The sequence below is a fragment of the Bos javanicus genome, chromosome 13, assembly GCF_032452875.1.
Source record: "Bos javanicus breed banteng chromosome 13, ARS-OSU_banteng_1.0, whole genome shotgun sequence".
NCBI classification, from domain to species: Eukaryota; Metazoa; Chordata; class Mammalia; order Artiodactyla; family Bovidae; genus Bos; species Bos javanicus.
This window is the reverse complement of record NC_083880.1, coordinates 37209374-37225867: the sequence shown is the minus strand read 5'-3', so window position 1 is coordinate 37225867 and position 16494 is coordinate 37209374. Positions and strand designations below refer to the sequence as shown.

At 38.9% G+C, this 16494-nt stretch overlaps 1 protein-coding gene across 3 annotated transcripts in view; it reads left to right on the top strand.

Annotated features, from left to right (window-relative positions):
- Positions 1-5435: 5435 nt before the first annotated feature.
- Positions 5436-16494, top strand: part of LOC133259155 (ankyrin repeat domain-containing protein 26-like) — a 76142-nt gene continuing 65083 nt past the window's right edge. For all 3 annotated transcript variants that reach the window (XM_061436278.1, XM_061436280.1, XM_061436279.1), the window contains exons 1-3: positions 5436-5810; positions 11426-11495; positions 16347-16476. In XM_061436278.1, the coding sequence (XP_061292262.1) occupies positions 5803-5810; positions 11426-11495; positions 16347-16476 (208 nt within the window). In that variant the 5' untranslated portion in view covers positions 5436-5802. The remainder of the gene's footprint in view (positions 5811-11425; positions 11496-16346; positions 16477-16494) is intronic.

Sequence of the window (16494 nt, the reverse complement as noted above, 5' to 3'; positions counted from 1 at the left end):
TTCACTCATTTATTCAATAACTATATACAAAGGTGCTGTGACAAACACTGGCATTACAAGATGAAGGTGATCCAGTCCACCCTGAAAAATGATATCCCATAAACTGGAAAAACAGACAATTTCCATGCAGAGTCATAAATACTAAGATATAAAAGATGGTACAAGGGACAGCCAGCTTTGTGTCAATACTGTCAGCTTTTTGGTGGAGGTGCTGAGGAAGTAGATACATGAAGGACAGGAAAAAAGTACAGGCGATAGAGGGGAGAAGCATGCACAAAGACCAGAGGTGAGGAAGCACACCTGTGGGACCCTACAGTCTGTCTGGTTAGATGCAGAGCTAAGGGGCAGAAGAGGGTGGTAAAGAGATAAGGCCAAATACTTTGGCAGGACCCATATTGATGTGGTTGGTTGGTTTCTCCCTGAGGATAAACTAGTGACAAAATCAATGTCTGGGAAATTTTAAGGTCACCCACCAAGTGACAGCGACACAGACTTGATTGCTTGAGTCTGGGTTTCCTAGCCGTAAGTTTCTGTAGTAGAAACTTGACAAGTTGATGAACTCCATGTTTTCTGAGAATACTGTTAGGGTGCAGGCAGATAGTTCTACAGAGATGGCAGAAGTAGAGGCAAGATATAGCCGGGAAGAAAAAGAAATATATATTGTCTTGATGACTACAGCTTTGTGGTAGAGTCTGAAGTCAGGCAGGTTGATTCCTCCAGTTCCATTCTTCTTTCTCAAGATTGTTTTGGCTATTTAAGATTTTTGGGGTTTCCATACAAATTGTGAAATTATATGTTCTAAGTCTGTGAAAAATCCATTGGCATCTTAATAGGGATTTCACTGAATCTATAGATTGCTTTGGGTAGTATACTCATTTTCACTATATTGATTCTTCCAATCCATAAACAACATATATTTCTCCATCTATTTATGTCATCTTTGATTTCTTTCGTGTTTTATAGTTTTTTAATTTTTATTTTATTTTTAAACTTTAAAGTATTATATTGGTTTTGCCAAATATCGAAATGAATCCGCCACAGGTATACATGTGTTCCCCATCCTGAACCCTCCTCCCTCCTCCCTCCCCATACCATCCCTCTGGGTCATCCCAGTGCACCAGCCCCAACTTATTTAAAGTTAAATTTATTTCTAAGTATTTCATTTTCATTGCAATGGTGAATGGGATTGTTTTCTTCATTTCTCAGTTTTCTCATTGTTAACGTATAGGAGTGCAAGGGATTCAGTTCAATTCAGTTCAGTCGCTCAGTCGTGTCCAACTCTTTGCGACCCCATGAATCGCAGCATGCCAGGCCTCCCTGTCTATCACCAACTCCCGGAGTTCACTCAGACTCACGTCCATCGAGTCAGTGATGCCATCCAGCCATCTCATCCTCTGTCATCCCCTTCTCCTCCTGCCCCCAATCCCTCCCAGCATCACAGTCTTTTCCAATGAGTCAACTCTTCGCATGAGGTGGCCAAAGTACTGGAGTTTCAGCTTCAGCATCATTCCTTCCAAAGAAATCCCAGGGCTGATCTCCTTCAGAATGGACTGGTTGGATCTCCTTGCAGTCCAAGGGACTCTCAAGAGTCTTCTCCAACACCACAGTTCAAAAGCATCAATTCTTTGGCACTCAGCTTTCTTCACAGTCCAACTCTCACATCCATACATGACCACTGGAAAATAGACCATAGCCCTGACTAGACGGACCTTTGTTGGTAAAGTAATGTCTCTGCTTTTCAATATGCTATCTAGGTTGGTCATAACTTTCCTTCCAAGGAGTAAGCATCTTTTAATTTCATGGCTGCAATCACCATCTGCAGTGATTTTGGAGCCCCCCAAAATAAAGTCTGACACTGTTTCCACTGTTTCCCCATCTATTTCCCATGAAGTGATGGGACCAGATGCCATGATCTTCGTTTTCAGAATGTTGAGCTTTAAGACAACTTTTTCACTCTTCTCTTTCACTTTCAACAAGAGGCTTTTTAGTTCCTCTTCACTTTCTGCCATAAGGGTGGTGTCATCTGCATATCTGAGGTTATTGATACTTCTCCCAGCAATCCTGATTCCAGCTTGTGCTTCTTCCAGCCCAGCGTTTCTCATGATGTACTCTGCATATAAGTTTAATAAGCAGGGTGACAATATACAACCTTGACGTACTCCTTTTCCTATTTGGAACCAGTCTGTTGTTCCATGTCCAGTTCTAACTGTTGCTTCCTGACATGCATATACGTTTCTCAAAAGGCAGGTCAGGTGGTCTGGTATTCCCATCTCTTTCAGAATTTTCCACAGTTTATTGTGATCCACACAGTCAAAGGCTTTGACATAGTCAATAAAGCAGAAATAAATGTTTTTCTGGAACTCTTTTGCTTTTTCCATGATCCAGTGGATGTTGTCAATTTGATCTCTGGTTCCTCTGCCTTTTCTAAAACCAGCTTGAACATCTGGAAGTTCATGGTTCACATATTGCTGAAGCCTGGCTTGGAGAATTTTGAGCATTACTTTACTAGCGTGTGAGATGAGTGCAATTGTGCAATAGTTTGAGCATTCTTTGGCATTGCCTTTCTTTGGGATTGGAATGAAAACTGACCTTTTCCAGTCCTGTGGCCACTGCTGAGTTTTCCAAATTTGCTGGCATATTGAGTGCAGCACTTTCACAGCATCATTTTTCAGGATTTGAAAAAGCTCAACTGGAATTCCATCACCTCCACTAGCTTTGTTCGTAGTGATGCTTTCTCAGGCCCACTTGACTTCTCATTCCAGGATGTCTGGCTCTAGGTGAGTGATCACACCATCGTGATTATCTTGGTTGTGAAGCTCTTTTTTGTACAGTTCTTCTGTGTATTCTAGCCACCTGTTCTTAATATCTTCTGCTTCTGTTAGGCCCATACCATTTCTGTCCTTTATCGAGCCCATCTTTGCATGAAATGTTCCCTTGGTATCTCTAATTTTCTTGAAGAGATTTCTAGTCTTTCCCATTCTGTTGTTTTCCTCTATTTCTTTGCATTGATTGCTGAGAAAGACTTTCTTATCTCTCCTTGCTCTTCTTTGGAACTCTGCATTTAGATGCTTATATCTTTCCTTTTCTCTTTTGCTTTTTGCTTCTCTTCTTTTCACAGCTATTTGTAAGGCCTCCTCAGACAGCCATTTTGCTTTTTTGCATTTCTTTTCCATGGGGATGGTCTTGATCCCTGTCTCCTGTACAGTGTCACGAATGTTACTTTTAGGCATATTTAAAACCCAGCACTGTTAAGTTTTCCAATTTCAAATTCAAAGTGTTAGTCACTCAGTCATGTCTGACTCTGTGACCAATGGACTGCAGCCTGCCAGACTCCTCTGTCCTCCACTATCTTGTGGAGTTAGCTCAAATTCATATCTATCGAGTCAGTGATGCTGTCCAACCATCTCATCCTCTGTTGTCCCTTTTCTCCTCCTGCCTTCAATCTTTCTCAGCATCAGGGTCTTCTCTGATAAGTGAGCTCTTCACATCAAGTGGCTGAAGTACTGGAGCTTCAGCCTCAGCATCAGTCCTTCTGATGAATATTCAGAATTGATTTCCTTTAGGATTGACTGGTTTAATCCCTTTGCAGTCCAAGGACTCTCGCGAGTCTGCTCCAACACCACAGTTTAAAAGCATCAATCCTTCAGCACTCAGCCTTCTTTATGGTTCAACTCTCATATAGCTATACATCACTACTGGAAAAATAGTATCTATGTTTTAACCCCAATCTCCTAATTTATCCCTCCCCTCATGTTTCGCCTTTCATAAACATAATTTGATTTTGAGATCTGTGAGTTGGTTTTGTTTTGTAAATAAACTTATTTTGATTAGATTCCACAAGTAAGTGATGTGATATTTGTTTTTCTCTGAGTTACTTCACTTAGTATTGTAATTTTGAGATCCTTCTGTGTTGCTGCAAATGGCATTATTTCATTCTTTTTATAGCAGAGTTGTATTCCATTGTTTGTGTGTGTGTGTGTGTACACTGCATCTTCTTTATCCATTCTTCTGTTGGTGGACACTTAGATTGCTTCTGTGTCTTGGCTATTGTCAATAGCTCTGCAGTGAACTTTGGGGTGCATGTACCTAATTGAATTATGGTTTTCTCCAGATATATGCCAAGGACTGGGATTGCTGAATCATATGGCAAGTTTATAGTTAGTTTTTAAAGAAACCTCATAGAGTTCTCCACAGTGGGTGTACCTACTTACATTCCATAAACAGTGTAGGAGGGTTCCCTTTTCTCCACACTCTCTCAAGAATTTATTGTTTGTAGATTTTTTGGTGATGGTTATTCTGATTGGTGTGAAATGATACCTCATTGTAGTATTTCTGCATTTCTCTAATAATTAGTGATGCAGAGCATCCTTTCTGAACATCCTTTCACGTGCTTTTTGGTCGTTGTAGGTGTTCTTTACAGAAATGTATATTTAGATCCTACACTCATTTTGTGATCAGGTTGTTTGTTTTTTGATATTGAGCTCTTTGAGCTGTTTGAAAATGTCGGAGATTAATCTCTTGTGAGTTGCATCATTTGCAAATATTGTTGCCCATTATGTGGGTTGTGGTCTGTCTTGTTTATGATTTCCTACACTGTGCCAAAGCATTTAAGTTTGATTAAATCCCATTTGCTTATTTCTATTTTTATTTTCATTTTTCTAAGAGGTGGATGAAAAAAGATACTGCTGTAATTTAGGTCAGAGAGTATTGTGCCTATATTTTCCTCTAAGAGTTTTATAGGGCCTGTCCTTATATTTAAGTCTTTAGTCCATTTCGAGTTTGTTTCTGTGTATGATGTTAGGGAGTGTTCTAATTTCCTTATTATACCTGTAGCTATTGAGTTTTTTTATCACCATTTGTTGAAGAGGCTGTCTTTGCGTCTTTGTATAGTCTTGCCTCCTTTATCATAGATTAATTGACCATTGGGCATAGGTTTCTCTCTGGACTTTCTGTCTTGTTTCATTGATCATTCAGTATATTTCTGTTTTTGTACTAGGACCAGTGTTTTGATTACTGAAGCTTGCAGAGTAGGCTCAAGTCAGGGTACCTGATTCTGTCAACTCTTGCTTCTCTTTCTCAAGGTTGCTTTGGCTATTTGGGGCCTTCTGTTTCCATATACACTGTAAAAATTTTTTTGTTCTGGTTCTGTGGAAAATTCCATTGGTAATTTGATAGAAATTGCAATGAATCTGTAGATTGTTTTGGGTAGTATAGTTATTTTGACAGTTATATAGTTTTAATGTCACTTTGATTTCTGTGTTTATTTCAGTTTCCTGTCTTTCCCTCTTAGTTTAGGTAAGGGGTTATTGATACTGTTTGTTTCTTTCAGAAAATGAACTTATAGTTCTTGCACATGCACACTTGTCAGTCTGGCATGCCAAGCCTCTGTGCACATGGGCAATGTGTTTCTAGGTGTCGCTTAGCAACGATCATTCTGGGATAAAAGATTCTAAACTGTTGAGCTTCCCAGTTGGGAGGTTGTGGCAGGACTGCTCTGGCTTACCTCTTAGTGTTTGTGTGGGTTTAGAGGACTCTGAAGAGCTGAGGGGGAGGTGAGGTGTGTTGGAGTTTGTAGACTCTGCGATGAAGAAGAGTTTTGGCTTCAGGAGTTAAGAAGGGCATCTCGCCCTTTGGCTCCTCCGTCAACCCAGTGAGAGACAGCTGTCATAGAATCAACTTCCAGCCCGGGTACTGCATCCGAGACAAGGACCTCGGAAAGATCCACAAAGCTGCCAGTGCAGGCAACGTAGCCAAAGTGCAGCAGGTTCTGTTGCCCAGGAGGAATGGCCTGAATGACAGAAGATGAATAGGTAAGCGGGGTGGAAAGGCCTGGCAGGGGTCCCTCCTGTGAGTTTCCCCTCCAAGGCTCTTCAACAACTTCCTGGGATCCAGCACCCCACAGAATTTATGGTCAGCAGAAAGCCTTAGCTGGTTTCAGACCCACTTGTAATTCCCCTTATAGGGCACTTTGCTGATGGTTTTGAAGTCATTTAACTGAATGTCAGTAATCACAGAAATGAAATGAAACATGAATAGCATCTGTTTTTTCTATCTTCCTCCTACTTTTTATTTGCATGGGTTAGCATGATGTACTCATGAGTAAGAACTCTCAAGTTCTATAGCCTTCAAGAAATTTTCTGGAACCTCCTGGCTCTCACATTTTTTCTCATGTGATTTATGAAAACACTTCTTCATGGATCGCCAATCCATGGATCATGGCAGTGGACAGATTTCTGATGGTGTCAGCATCTTATTTTTAATTTACATAGTTTTATACCATAAGGTATATATTACAGAAAACTGCATAGTGAGCAAAATAATTCCCTTGAGAGGTCAACTTCTGGATTAAAAATTCCTCAGATACAATTCAATATCCGTTTTATATCAGTGTACACTTAGGTGTATATGTTCTTTGTTGAAGGACCTTAGAAGACAGCTTTGAAGTAGGAAGCTTGCTGTGTCCTTGAATAGGAAGACATTTTCTTAGGATATATGATTTTTCTATACTTAAACCAAATCAATATATCATGATTTTAAACATTTTGGATTACATATGCTGTCTTTAATTATTGTGATGAAATTAAAATTGTACATAGTAGACTAAGACTTGCTCTTCATGATATAAAAATGTGCCGTAAGTGCCCACAAAATATTCATTCACTAACAACTGTAAAGGGCATAGATAAATGAATGGAACAGAATAGAAAATGCCCAAACACCCAAATGTAGGTAAAACTTTAGAACTTGATACTGATGACATTTTCTATTAGGAAAGATAAATTGTATATAGATGGTGGAGAAATAACCTGATAAAAGAGAAAAGTAACTAGATTTTTATCTCATCAAAAAGTTTCAGATGGAGTGTGGATCAAACATTTTAAATATGCACAGTGAGAAAAGTACCAGAAGAAATCTCAAATTCTTATTTATATATTTTTTTTCCTGCTGACAGAGACCTTATTTTTTCCCTTTACTATTGTTTCTTAACTTTAATTTTTTAAATTGGAGAATAATTGCTTTATAATGTTGTGTTGTTTTCTGCTGTATAACATCATAGATCAGTTCTAAGTATACATATTTCCCCTTCCTTGTGAGCCTCCTTCCCACCCCAAAGACCTCACTAAGAATTATTTCAAAAGCAAGAATTCTTGAGTTTCCTGGATTTTGGCACACACAAAAAAAGGAAAAGAAATCTGGAGGTTGAATTAACATTTTAACAACTCAAAAAAATGTAAAACTCTGTGTCAATCAAGCTGTCTATAGGCAAGTCGGATTAGCAGACAGGGTTGATCTTTTTGGCAATAATAGGAATGTAGTACAGATAAAAATAATTTGTCGCTTTCAATTTTTTTTAGAATTTTTTTTGAAGATTTATATCTTCTGACAACTTTATCTGAAATGATCTAAGAATTCGGTAGTTGTTTTTCATATTGGTGTTAAAATATTATTTATCACAATTTTAATACATAGCATTCGCCAACTGATTTCTGAATATAAAGAAAAGAGACCTGAAACTTCTCCTGAAAATAGCAACCCAGGTACATCATCTGATACCTAATTACTCTTGGTGATTCTACCATAGATAAAGTAGGAGTGAGGAAGTTTCAATAATGAAAGAACTATGAAAAAATTGGTGTAAATTGCATATGTGTTTTATTTTCTAAATTACTTTTTTAATACTCTAGTATTCATAATTATTTAAGAGGTTAATTATAGGTGATTTAACATCAAAGACAGTAGTGTCTGAAAAGAAATCCATGTATTTAATATGGCCCCTAAAGTCCTATATTAGATCTTTGTGTAAATAAGAAAAAAATTTTTTAACTTAGTATGATGTATATTTCATCTATAGTCATATATCAAATTGGACTTCTTATGAAACTGAACATTCATTTTTAGAAATAATTTGCATTTAGTGAATGAATAGTTAGTAGTTACTGTGTAGTGATTAGTCTCACTAAAATAGTTACCATCATTAAAACTGAGAACCTGAATAATCCCTTCCTGGTAGGATAAGAAATGATAAACAAAAGAACTGCAAAGCAGAGCCAGTGTGCAGCATAATAGTGAGAGATTATTTCTGAAAGATACCTACCAACAGTACAGAAGGCGGAAAAGCAATGCCTGGTTGAGAGCCAGTTGTTTTGCCTATTGCATACCAAGCAGGTCTCTATTAGCAACTTCATTCCTTACAGATCCAAAGAGAGTGAGGTAGGTTGACTTCATTAGGACCAGATGTTTTCTTCTGTGTGTTAGATAATTGTCATGACAGTATAGTTTTGTAAGAACAAGATGTTCTCTTGCCATCAGTTAAAAGATTATCATAATAGATATTCAAATAGGTCAACTTGGGACTCTGCAGGTTCTACTAAAAGCACAAAAAATACTTCGGATTAACAAAAACAGCATTAGGCCTGCTCAATGTGGCACATTGCACAGGGTGTCTGAGGATACCTTTAACTGAGTAGACCTCTGTCTAATCAAAGGGGGCTTCCCAGATGGCTCACTAGTAAAGAATCCACCTGCCAATGCAGGAGATATGGTTTGATCCCTGTGTCGGTAAGATCCCCTGGAGAAGGAAACAGCAATCCACTCCAGTACTTTTGCCTGGGAAATCCCATTGGCAGAAGAGCCTGGTGAGATGCAGTCCATGGGGTTGCAAGAGTCAGACACGACTTGGTAACTGAACAACAAAAACATCTATCAAAGAACTGTAGGTTGGTTTAATACATTAGTCAGAGGTAATACAGAGATGACAGAGTCTTGGTCTTCAATACATTCAAAATAGAAAAGAGTTGTCTCTGGTTAATTTCTGTATTTTTCTAAACAACATTTTCAAAGAAAACATGCCTATTTAGTTGTTCACTTGTTCACTAAACAGATAACTTTCAAGAGTCTCTTATGTACTAAGCATTGTTCTGATGTCACAGGGTGCAAACATTTAAAAATCACTGCCCCTGCTCTCCAGGCTCAAGCTTGCAGTGCTCTTCTCCCCTGGAGTCACTGAATGTGAGTCACCCCTCCAGCATCAGATCATGACGACCCCTGGGAAATGTTGTCCAAAGGCACCAGAGTCCGTGGCTCCCTCCATCCTTCCCTCCCTCCCCTTGTTCATCAGCTTAAAATGTGATGATGTATGACTTCCAAGCTGAAAAAGCATGATTTCTATAAACATTTGCCATATAAACATTTGGGGAGGATTGATATAATGATATCCCTCACTAGTACACAGCACTCTTTGGACCATTCTGCTCTATGTGGTCCAGATACTCTTGAGCAATGGAAGGAGAGAATCTCAAGAGATTCTTTTTAAGCATATTTGTGTGTGTGTGTATGTATATATATATATATGTAAGTATTTAGACATTTTTTAAAAGTTCAGTTTCTGTGTACCCTACTGCATGCTCACCACTACAATTCCAGTCCCCATTCTCACAACCGAGTTGACTTCCTTTACCCGTTTGCCCTCCCCCGCCTCCCTTTCAAGAGATTATCCTTTCTAAACCTGGAATCACTACATCTTTCATACTTCTCTTGCCCTTGGAAAGAGGGCCAAGAAGAGAAGACTTTGCTTCCTATATTTTACCTTGCTCTGAAGTTCAATGCCTGTAGACCAAGCTTCCCTGTGATCAGGCGTTTTCATTGTGAACTGAAGAGTCAGAGAAGTTGTCATGTCCCCAAAAGACACCTATAGTCTCTGTTCACTGCTCCAGGCAATGGAAGTCCAGAAATACTGTGCTGTTTAAGTGTGCTACTGTCAGTTTATAGTACTGATTCTATCAATGGTCTAATATCATTTTCTGTCAGTCTCCTGGAGTTTGGTTAGGATTATGGTCATTGTAAATACCAGTTCTTTCTTTGTGTTTTTGTTTTGCATTTGATGACTATAAAGGGGAGGAGTGGTTCTTAGGCATTAGTAACCTACGAGTATAGTACAATCACTGTTCCCTCTAGTGTGGCCTCCAGGTGTGGTTTGAAAGGAATACTTTTAAATCAAGCATCAGTCTTGAGGTTTTAATATTCTGTATTTTTCTTTTGTTGATTTAAAATGCATCTTGCTTTTTTCTTTAATATTGGATGAGAGTTCTGAAGAAGACTCTTTAAGCAGGTAGGATTTTTAGGATGTTTTAAATTATATGTTTAACTAAGGGAACATGGAGAAGAGAAACTAATGTTTGTTGAGCATTCTACTCTGGGTTAGACACTGCATTACGTGCTTATTTGTGACCTCATAGATTCATCACAGCAGCTTTGTAAAGTAGCTGTGTCCTGCTGCTGCTGCTACTAACTCGTTTCAGTCATGCTCGACTCTGTGCAACCCCATAGATGGCAGCCAACCAGGCTCCCCCGTCCCTGGGATTCTCCAGGCAAGAACACTGGAGTGGGTTGCCATTTCCTTCTCCAATGCATGAAAGTGAAAAGTGAAAGTGAAGTCGCTCAGTCGTGTCCGACTCTAGCTACCCCATGGACTGCAGCCCACCAGGCTCCTCCGTCCATGTTAGGCAACTCTGGTTTCAGGAGGTTAATGAATTGACCTGTGATTCCGCCGTTAAAATGAGTTCACCTGTGGTTTGACAGTTGGCATTCCTGGCTCCCACGTCTACTCCTATGTCCCTCAGCAGAGACTGAGAAGTACCCATATAGCACATAAGTTAAAGACAGATATAAATTAGTTCTTTGACTTGTCTACATTTTAAGTTTTGACATTGTAGGGAAACTCCATGTACTCTCTTTTAGAGTAAAGGAGAGAACTGGTGCCTTCTCAATAAGTGGTTTCCCTGCTGATGGACCTAGATTCCCCTTTTGGACAGACTCAGATTAGTCTCTGAACTGGGAACAGACAATGGAGAAGGAAAAGCCTATTCTTCCACTTTGTTTTAAGTCATCAGGTTTATTCCAATTTGGGCAAAAAAAAAATTATTTCAATCCATCAGTTGGATTTTCTGTTCAGCTATTAGAACTTTTGGTGAAAACTGATTATTTTTAGGCTGTCACCGTCTGTTATGGAAACTAAGAATGAGTGTTAACTGGATATTTCATAGGTTGGGAGAGACAGAAGCAGAAATAGGTAATTAAAAACTTTTTTGGAGACTTGCCTGGGGCTGCAGTGGTTAAGATGGTTAATAAGACTTCTTTCAGTGTAGGCAGTGTGGGTTTGATATTCATTCAGGGAAGCCAAGATCTCACAGGCCTCGGGGACAGACAGCCAAAACAGAACATAGAAGCACCATTGGAACAAATTCAATAAAGACTTTAAAACTGGTCCACATCAAAAAATCTTTTTTAAAAAAAAAGCTGTTTTAAAACAGGCCAAATTTTATTCATGTCAAGAAAGTTCATTTAATATATAAAAAACTTTCACTTGTTTTGTTGTTGTTCAAAGAAATGAACTCACTCATTTTTATTGTATGTTTTTGCTTTAAAGGTTTCCCAATAAACCTGGCATTGATTTAGGGCCTACAGCAGATGATGAAGTCTTAGATTTTAAAACCAAGGTAAAGTGTTCCATTGTGAAATTAGTTTTCCTGCTCTGAATTTAGTTTCATATAGTATTTACCCTTATGATTAGACAATGAAAGTGAAAAATAGATTCAAGGGATTAGATCTGATTAACAGAGTGCCTGAAGAACTATGGACGGATATTCGTGACATTGTACAGGAGACAGTGATCAAGACCATCCCTAAGAAAAAGAAATGCAAAAAGGCAAAATGGTTGTCTGAGGAGGCTTTACAAATAGCTGAGAAAAGAAGAGAGCAAAAGGCAAAGTAGAAAAGGAAAGATATACCCATTTGAATGCAGAGTTCCAAAGAATAGCAAGGAGAGATAAGAAAGCCTTTCTCAGTGATGAAAGAAATAGAGGGAATCAATAGAATGGGAAAGACTAGAGATCTCTTCAAGAAAATTAGAGATACCATGGGAACATTTCATGCAAAGATGGGCACAATAAAGGACAGAAATGGTATGGACCTAACAGAAGCAGAATATATTAAGATGAGGTGGTAAGAATAAACAGAAGAACTATACAAAAAAGATCTTCATGACCCAGATAACCAGGATGATGTGATCACTCACCTAGAGCCAGACATCCTGGAATGCGAAGTCAAGTGGGCCTTAGGAAGCATCACTAGGAACAAAGCAGGTGGAGGTGATGGAATTGCAGCTTAGCTATGTCTAATCCTAAAAGATGATGCTGTGAAAGTGCTGCACTCAATATGCCAGAAAATCTGGAAACCTGAGCAGTGGCCACAGGACTGGAAAAGTCCGTTTTCATTCCAATCCCAAAGAAAGGCAATGCCAAAGAATGTTAAAACTACCGCATAATTGCATTCATCTCACATGCTAGCAAAGTGATGCTCAAAATTCTTCAAGCCAGGCTTCAGTAGTACGTGAACCATGAACTTCCAGATGCTCAAGCTGGATTTAGAAAAGGCAGAGGAACCAGAGATCAAATTGTCAATATCATCTAGATCATTAAAAAAGCAACAGATTTCCAGAAAAGCATCTACTTCTGCTTTATTGACTGTGCCAAACCATTTGACTCTGTGGATCACAACAAAGTGTAGAAAATTCTTCAAGAGATGGGAATACCAGACCACCTGACCTGCTTCTTGAGAAATCTGATTACAGGACAAGAAGCAACAGTTAGAACTGGATATGGAACAACACACTGGTTCCAAATCGGGAAAGGAGTACACATCTTTTGGTTTCCATTTGAATGGAATATCTTTTTCCACCCTTACTTTCAGTGTGTATGTGTCTCTAGGTCTGAAGTGGGTCTCTTGTAGGCAACATATATATGGCTTTTGTTATCGTTATCTATTCAGTTACTCTGTGTCTTTTGGTTGGTGCATTTGATCCATTTACATTTATAGTAATTATCGATAGGTATGTTCCTATAGGTATTTTCTTAATTGTTTTGGGTTTGTTTTTGTAGGTCTTTTCCTTTCTCTTGTGTTTACTGGCTATGTAAGTCCCTTGAGTATTTGTTGCAAGGCTGGTTTGGTGGTGCTAAATTCTCTTAGCTTCTGCTTGTCTGTAAAGCTTTTGATTTCTCTACCAATTTTGTATGAGTTCTTTTCAAATAGGATTTTCTATTTCTTTCTTATAGCATAATAGTACTTTAAAATGATTCATAATTACATCCTCACATAAACATTTCTCTTCTACAATTTCAAACTTGTCGTTTAAGATCAATTTTAAAAAGGAGTCTTCTTGTCACATCTTGAATTGGTGTTTTACAATTAAATTTTTTCACTAAACTTAAAAATGCTTATTATTGTAATATCCCACAAGGGAATATTTCATATATTTATGAAACTACAGCTTTATATCTTTGAAACAGATGTTGAAATATATAATTGACAACTTTAATCTCATAGTTTTCTTCCTCTGGTATTGTTTTATTTTCAAAAGTTCAGAATTCTGCCTATGTTTATACTAATTATACCAGCTTAGTATATTTTACAAATAATTATCCTAAGTGTATACGCTTTTCCTGAAAAAGTTTCTCTATTTCTAACCCAATGGTATTTATCCAAATCTTTTCGAGCCCCTTGCGTGCCTCAAATTCATTTAATACACCCCAAACTGAAGCCATTGTCCTTGATGCATCCCTCCTTCCTGCCTTTTTGTAGGCAACCCTGTCATCTGTCCTCCCCATCATAGCAGACAGAATCACTGAAATGCTACAGCGGGAAAAACTCTAGACTCCACCTTCCTTGAAATTACTGTATCCAGTCACTTACCAAGTTCAGTGTTTTCTACCTGTTTAACATTTTTCATATCTTATTACACTAATTCATTTCTCACCTATGATCTTGAAATATTCTTTTCTAGTTTTGCTCTCCTGATGTTCATCTTTAAGTTGCTGCCAGAGTAATCATTCTAAAATATACTTGCCAATCTTTTCTTTCCTCTTGACTCTGCAGTTTGTTTTAGAATGACTCTTACCATCTTTATTTGGCTGTCTTTACAGCCAAATTTGCTTTTTAATTACACTTTCATACATATATGTACAGTGTGTAGGGTGCTTAATGTTCTCTGTGGAGCATTGCTTATAGGTTTTTGTTTTTTCCATGATGCTGTCTTTAAAATCCTGTCATATTTACTACTTCCTGGTGTAAATATGAATATATTTGAATAAAGCATGGCACCAAATAAAATAAAATATATTTGTGATGACTGCAAGGAGATCCAACCAGTCCATTCTGAAGGAGATCAGCCCTGGGATTTCTTTGGAAGGAATGATGCTAAAGCTGAAACTCCAGTACTTTGGCCACCTCATGCGAAGAGTTGACTCATTGGAAAAGACTCTGATGCTGGGAGAGATTGGGGGTAGGAGGAGAAGGGGACGACAGAGGATGAGATGGCTGGATGGCATCACTGACTCGATGGACGTGAGTCTGGGTGAATTCCGGGAGTTGGTGTTGGACAGGGAGGCCTAGCGTGCTGCTATTCATGGGGTCGCAAAAAGTCGGACACAACTGAGCGACTGATCTGATCTGATCTGAATACCTTTACTCATCTCACATGCTAGTAAAGTGATGCTTTAAATTCTCCAAGCCAGCTTCAGCAATACGTGAACTGTGAACTTCCAAATGTTCAAGAAGGTTTTAGAAAAGGCAGAGGAACCAGAGATCAAACTGGCAACATCTGCTGGATCATCAAAAAAGCAAGAGAGTTCCAGAAAAACATCTACTTCTGCTTTATTTACTATGCCAAAGGCTTTGACTGTGTGGATCACACTAAACTGTTGGAAAATTCTGAAAGAGATGAGAATAGAGCACCTGATCTGCCTCTTGAGAAATCTGTATGCAGGTCAGGAAGCAACAGTTAGAACTGGACATGGAACAACAGACTGGTTTCAAATAGGAAAAGGAGTACATCAAAGCTGTATATTCTCACCTTGCTTATTTAACTTATATGCAGAGTACATCATGAGAAATGCTGGGCTGGAGGAAGCACAAGCTGGAATCAAGATTGCAGGGAGAAATATCAATAATCTCAGATACGCAGATGACACCACCTTTATGGCAGAAAGTGAAGAGGAACTATAGAGCCTTTTGATGAAAGTGAAAGAGGAGAGTGAAAAAGTTGGTTTAAAGCACAACATTCATAAAACTAAGATCATGGCATCTGGTCCCATCACTTTATGGCAAATAGATGGGGAAACAGTGGAAACAGTGGCTGACTTTATTTTTCTGGGCTCCAAAATCACTGCAGGTTGTGATTGCAGCCATAAAATTAAAAGACGCTTACTCCTTGGAAGGAAAGTTATGACCAACCTAGACAGCATATTCAAAAGCAGAGACATTACTTTGCCAACAAAGCTCCATCTAGTCAAGGCTATGGTTTTCCCAGTGGTCATGTATGGATGTGACAGTTGGACTATAAAGAAAGCTGAACATAGAAGAATTGATGCTTTTGAACTGTGGTGTTGGAGAAGACTCTTGAGAGTCCCTTGGACTGCAAGGAGCTCCAACCAGTCCATCCTAAAGGAGATCAATCCTGGGTGTTCATTGAAAGGACTGATGTTGAAGCTGAAACTCCAATATTTTGGCCACCTGATATGAAAAGCTAACTCATTTGAAAAGACCCTGATGCTAGGAAAGATTGAGGGCAGGAGGAGAAGGGGACGACAGAGGATGAGATGGTTTGATGGCATCACCAACTCAATGGACGTGGTTTGGGTGGACTCTGGGAGTTGGTGATGGACAGGGAGGCCTGACATGCTGTGGTACATGGGGTAGCAAAGAGTCGGACACGACGGAGCGACTGAACTGAACTGAACACCTTTACTTGTGTAGTAGATCCCCAACATGTGAAGGAAAAAGATGACACTTCCTTTCTCCCATTTGAATCTGGTTCTCCAGTTTTGTCTCTCTATATGGTTCCCAGTGACTCTGTTCTAGTTTTCTACATGACTTGTGAACATTGTTTCACACCTCACCCATTTGCTCGGGCCGCCCTTCCTAGAATCCCCCTCACATCCTGGCTCTGCACTCTCTGTCTTCTGAGACACAGCCCTTTATCACAGCGTTCCTTGAGCTTCACAGGTACACCTGCCTCCTTTCTCCTTTGTGCCTTTCCTGTGCTCTGTGTGCTTCAGTTGCAGAGCTGTTGAAGGATACTTTTCTGCTCTTGTTTGTTTTCATGTGTCTCTGCCTCACCTAGAACACAACGCAGAATCACTCTTTTCTTTACATTTCTAACTTCTCCCAGGACAGTGTCTATGATTTCCTAGACAGAGTGAATGTTTATCATCTTACTGATTGAGTGAATGACCAAATGAATGAATATGTTTTCTAAAGTTGGGTTTTTGTTTTATTTTGTCTTGTTTTTATAGGAAGGGGCCACAAAGTCAGAACTTGTTGCAGAAGAAGGTGATACTGATATTATTGACAGGGCTCCCCAAGAGCAAACAAATCATGACCGTTTGACTTCTGTTGATGGAGCACACAAAAATGATAGACGTAGTAAGTCAGTGAACTTCT